The sequence below is a fragment of the Mustela lutreola genome, chromosome 13 (genome assembly GCF_030435805.1).
Source record: "Mustela lutreola isolate mMusLut2 chromosome 13, mMusLut2.pri, whole genome shotgun sequence".
Taxonomy (NCBI): domain Eukaryota; kingdom Metazoa; phylum Chordata; class Mammalia; order Carnivora; family Mustelidae; genus Mustela; species Mustela lutreola.
In genome coordinates, this window is record NC_081302.1 from 14,646,348 (window position 1) to 14,652,347 (window position 6,000).

Here is a 6,000-nt window from a genome sequence, read left to right on the forward strand (position 1 = left end):
ATATTTCTTGCAGTCACCAGGCTGGGAACATTAATTAGTTCAGGTGGCCCTTTCAGCTTTCATTCCTACGGCTCCCGGGGACACCTGAGATGGGACAGCCCTCTGCTTCTGCTATTCTGTTAGAGGAGCCAGCAACGCAATCTGCGGGACTCCAGCGCAATTCAAGCGTTCCGTACTTTTGCAGGGGGGCCTTTTTCCAGAGAACTCGGAAGAGCAAAGTCAGCCCTAAGTTCAAGGACACCACGCTGCGAGCAGTAAAACCACAGACTTCGCGCCTTGCCCTCCAGGAGCCTGAATTCCAGCATCGGCTCCTTAACGCGCCCACCTAACAACTTCTACCCGCGACACCCAGAAACGCGAGGATTACTCAACTTTGAAAAGTCAACACTGCTGACCCTCCACTAAGCGCAGCCGGACGCGCTCCCCCCTCCCCCGGAACTCCGGAGCGAAAGAAGCCTCCCCTTCGCCCACCTTCTCTGCCTCCTCCCACCACCACCCACCCAGGGTCCCCCAGGCGCCTAGCGCGGGTCGCGAGGCTGGGACCCGACGGCTGCCCCGGTCTCCGCGTCCCAGGACACTGCAGGAGTCGCCGCCGGGTACCCCGCGCCCCCCGCACTCCCCCTCGACCCCCTGTGACCCCGCTCCTCCCTCCGAACCCGCCCGTCCCCGCCCGGCGGCGCGCCGGTCCCACCACCTCTTCCCCTAAACGAACCCGGAACCGGGCGCCGGCCCCCGCCCAGGGGCGGGCTGAGGCCCAGCCGGGCCGCGCGGACTCCCCAGCTCCCGCCCGGCCGCCCGGGCCGCCCCGAGACTCGCGCCCGGAGGCAGGCGGGGAAGCGCCAGGGGGCCTGGGCCGGGCGCCCGCTCCCCCAGCCAGGACAGGGCAGGACTCACCTTCGTACTGCAGGTCCACCAGGACCAGCAGGAAGGGGAACACCGAGCCCAGCCGGCTGGTCACCGAGCCGGGGGCCACCATGTCCGAGGGCGCGGGCAGTGAGGAGGAGAGAGGGTGCGGGGCCCACCAGCCCCGCCGGCGCTCAGGCTGCAGCTGCGCCCGCCCGCCGTCGGCTCTCGCTCAGGCCTAAGCAGCAGCTGGCGCCCAGCAGAGGAAGGCAGCGGTGGGCGGGGCCCGGGCGGCGCTACGCCCCGCGCGCCGGCGCCGCCCAATCGCCTTCTTCCCGGCCGCTCTCCTACTGGGTTCGCCGGGGTCGTGGTTCCCGCTGATAGGCTGCGGGGACCGCCGCCCCGCCCCATCTCTGATAGGACAACGTGGAGGCACGAGACGAGGCTGCGTCCGCCGGTCGTGGAGCTGTCAGGGAGCTCCAAACGGCCGCGGCCGGTCGGAGGGAGGCGGCCCCGGCGCCTGTGTGGCGGCTGCCGAGTCCGCATGCGCGGGCGGCGGGTGCCTTTTCGGGTCGCTCCCGGAGCGGTAGGTTAGCTGGGAGGAGGTTTTTCCGGTGCGCTGTTCACAGAGGAAGGTGAAGCCGCCGCCAAGCTCCCTTCTCCCGGGAAGCCCGCGCGCCTGGGGTGCGGGTCTCGGAACGGACGGGTGAGCAGCCGCACAGAGCCTGCTACCGCCTGTCGAGCGTCTCGGAAGGAGCAGAGACTCCAGGGAAAAGTGCGCAAGAACGGCCCGAGGCCGGAGCTCGGTGGAGTAGCAGTTGCCGACGGAGCTCGAAGCATTTCGGGGACAGCCGAGAAGTACCTTAGTGACCTAAAGCCCCGGAGAATGGCTTGGAAGCCTGGGACGCCCCCACCCCACCCCCCATCGCGGGCCAGCGTGCCCAGGAAAGAGAGCAATTCTGGAAGATTCTGTGAAGAAGAAACCGGGGAGCCACAGCAGCTAAGAGAGCGAGGCGCTCTGGGGAGTGTAGCCCACGTCAGCCCGGGCGGGGCGGGGGTGTGGTACCCATTACAACAGATCTTGCATCTTGCGTTCATCAGAGGAAATTCAGCAAGAGAGGTGGGAGCTTGAACAGGATGAGATTCAAGTTACTCTACCGTTAAGTTTGTTCAAGACCATTTCCTCTGGCGTCCCCAACACAATCCAAAGTGCATGCCATACCCCAGTGACGTTTTAGCTGGCGTTAAACAGTAATGCTCTTCTGTGTTTATGGTCAAATGCAAACTTAGTAGTTTACCAATAAGTATAAAAATGAGTGTTGAATAAAAGGCTCATGTAATATTTATGATATGCAGATGTATCTTTGGACAGTTGGAATGAATACTTGATTTTTAAAATTGCTCTTTGTCCACACCCATGTTCATTGCACCATGACTTACAAGACATGGAAACAACCTAAGTGTCCATTAATGGATGAATGGAGAAAGAAAATGTGGCACGCATGCCCACAAGTGTGCACACACAAACTATTCCTTAGCCATTAAAAAAAAAAAAGAAGAAGAAGGAAATCCTGCCATTTGCAACAACATGGACGGACCTTGTGTGCATTAATGCTAAGTGAAATAAGTCAACCACAGAAAGATAAATACTGTAGGATCTCACATAAGTGAGATCACTTATGTGATCACTTATGTACAGCTCACTTATGTGAGATCCTACAGTAAACTCAAAAAACTCATGGATACAGAGAACAAATTGGTGGTTGCCAAAAGTGGGAAAGGGGGGATGGGTGAAGGTGGTCAAAAGGTTCAAACAAACGGTGAGTTACAAGACTTGTGGACATAATGTACAACATGGAGTCTGTAGTTAACAATACTATATTGTATACTGAAAGTTGCTAAAGGAACAGATTTTTTTTTTAAGGTTTTATGTATTTATTTGAGAGAGTGAGTGAACAAGCAGGGAAGAGGGAGAGGGAGAAGGAGACTCTGGCTAGCAGGGAGCCCAAGTGAGGGCTTGATCTCAGGACACTGAGATCATGACCCCAGCCAGAGGCAGACACCCAACCAACTGAGCCACCTAGGCACCCCTAAAAGAATGACTATTAGGGGCGCCTGGGTGGCTCAGTGGGTTAAAGCCTCTGTCCTCAGCTCAGGTCATGATCTCAGGGTCCTGGGATTGAGCCCGTCCTGGCTTCTCTGCTCAGCAGGAACCTGTTTCCCTTGCTCTTTGCCTGCCTCTCTGCCTACTTGTGATCTCTGTCAAGTGAATAAATAAAATCTTAAAAAAAAAAAAAGCTCCTTTTAGGGCCCCTGGGTGGCTCAGTGGGTTAAGCCTCTGCCTTCAGCTCAGGTCATGATCTCCGGCTCTCATTGGGCTCTCTGCTCAGTGGGGAGCCTGCTTCCCCCTCTCTCTCTGCCTGCCTCTCTGCCTATTTGTGATCTCTCTCTCTGTCAAATAAATAAATAAAATCTTTAAAAAAAAAAAAAGGAATGGATATTAAAAGTCCTCATCACAAGAAAAAAAGTGTAACTGTGTGGTGATGGATGTTAACTAAACTTATAATCATTTTACAATACATACATGTATCAAATCATTGTACACCTACAACTAATACAATGATGTCAATTATATCTCAATAAAAATTTTAAAATAGGGAAAGCTCTATGTCTTCTGATTTGATTATATGAAACTAATAATATAATATGTTTTATATGCAATGGGTAAACTCTTCAAACTTTCTAAATTAAGTGAAATTTTAATAGTCAATGTCTTTAAAAAGATTTCTTGTGAAGTTCTTATAAAAACACAAATCATAGGACTTTATTATTATTTTCCAGATCTTATATCTAAATTATAGATTTAGATATCTAGATATCCAGATCTCATATCTAAATTATATCCTTACATCTAAATCCAAGTATAGAAACAACTGCATTAAATGTAAATGTTATAAAAAATAATTAAATGACAGATAATGTCAACATGGATAATAAAAGAAATAACATCAATCAATTATAAGCTCTCTACATGGTATGATGAACTTTACATATGGTCAATTAATTTCAATGAGCATGCCAAGACAATTCAGTGGGACAAAGGTAGTCACTTCAATGAATGATGCTGGGACAACTGGATAATCATGTGCAAAAGAATGAAATTGGACCCTTTCCTTAGACCACACACAAACTTAACTCAAGTTGGATCATAGACCTAACTATAAAGTCTAAAACTATGAAACTCATAGAAGAAAAGAGTAGTAAATCTTCTTATTGTTGGGTTCAGTAAAGCCTTCTTAGATACAACACCAAAAGTTCACGTACAGAAGAAAAATTAAACTGAATTTCATAAAAATTTAAAAATTTTTATACTCCAAAGAACACCATCAAGAAAATGAAAAGACAATAAACAGAATGGGAGAAAAAACGTTAATCATACATTTGATATGGGACTCGTATCCAGATGGTGTGTATGTGTGTATGTGTGTGTGTGTGTGTATAACTCACAATAAAAAAACAACCCAATTTTAAAAATTAGCAAAGAATATGAATAGACATTTTCCCAAAGAATTTATATAAATAACCAGTAAGTACATAGAAAGATACTCCATTATCATTAGCCATTAGAGATATGCAACTCAAAAACTCAGTGAGATGCCACCTCATACCCACTTGGATGGCTATAATCACGATGACCAATAGCAAGAGTTGATAAGGATATAGAGAAATGGGAACTCTCACATAATACTATTGGGACTGTAAAATGGCACAGCCATTTTAGAAAACAAACATCAAAGTGTTTAAATATAGAGTTACTATATAACCCAGCAATTCCTCTCCAGCTAAAGAGAATTGAAAGCATTTTCACACAAAATCCTGTTACACAGACGTTCTTAATTATTATATGTTCTTTTCTTTTTTTTAAAGATTTTATTTATTTATTTGACAAACAGAGATCACAAGTAGGCAGAGAGGCAGGCAGAGAGAGAGGAGGAAGCGGGCTTTCTGCTGAGCAGAGAGCCTGATGTGGGGCTCGATCCCAGGACCTTGGGATCATGATCTGAACTGAAGGCAGAGGCTTTAACCTACTGAGCCATGCAGGCGCCCCGTTATTATATGTTCTTAATAGTCAAAGGAGAAACAATTCAGGTGTCTGTCAACAAGAGTATATAAACTGTGTTAGATCCATACAATAAAATATTATTTGACTATAAAAAAGGAACAAAGTGGGACACCTTGGTGGCTCAATCAGTTAAGCATCTGTCTGCCTTTGGCTCAGGTCATGATCCTGGGGTCCAGGGATTGAGGACCTCATTGGGCTCCCTGCTCAATGGAGAGTCTGCTTCTCCCTCTCCTTCTGCTCCTTCCTCTACTTATTCCTTTTAAAAAAGGAATAAAGTACTGATACATGCCACAATATGAATGAACCTTGAAGATTATGTTAAGTGAAAAACTGATCACAATGTATGCCTCCATTTATGTGAAATGACCGAGATAGGTAAATCTATAGAGGCAAGAAAGTTAGTAGTATTCAGGGCTGGGAGTAAGGAAGAATAGGGACTGACTCCTAATGTGTATGGCGTTTCTTTTGAGGATAATGAAACTATTCTTACATTAGGCAGTGGTGATGGTTGCACGTATGTATGAATATACTTAAAAATATTTAATTGTACACTTTAAATGGGTAAATCATATCAATTACAACTCAATAAACTTCTTTTTTTTTTTTAAAGTAGAGGGATGGAGGGATGCCTGGGTGGCTCAGTGGGTTAAGCCTCTGCCTTCGGCTCCGGTCATAATCCCAGGGTCCTAGGATTGAGCCCTGTATCGGGCTCTCTGCTCAGCGGGAAGCCTGCTTCCTCCCTCCTCTCTCTGCTTGCCTCTTGTCTGGTTGTGATCTCTGTCTGTCAAATAAATACATAAAATCTTTAAAAAAAAAAAAAAAGTAGAGGGATGGAGGGATGGAGCTGGGTGGCTCAGTGGGTTAAGTGCCTGACTCTTGATTTCAGCTCAGGTCATGATCACGGGGTCATGAGATCAAGCCCCACACTCTCTACCCCTGCTCCTCCCACCTCTGCTCATGTGTGTGCACTTTCTCTCTCTCTTCTTAAACAAACAAACAAACAAAGTAAAGAGATGGAAAAATACTTATCATGT

The 6,000-nt window shown here is 47.7% G+C and overlaps 1 protein-coding gene across 1 annotated transcript in view; it reads right to left on the reverse strand.

The window, feature by feature from the left end:
• DNAJC3 (DnaJ heat shock protein family (Hsp40) member C3) overlaps positions 1 to 1,121 on the reverse strand; it is a 63,195-nt gene extending 62,074 nt beyond the window's left edge. The window contains exon 1 of the mRNA XM_059144384.1: positions 895 to 1,121. Coding sequence (XP_059000367.1) covers positions 895 to 976 — 82 coding nt within the window. The 5' untranslated portion in view covers positions 977 to 1,121. The remainder of the gene's footprint in view (positions 1 to 894) is intronic.
• Positions 1,122 to 6,000: the final 4,879 nt, after the last annotated feature.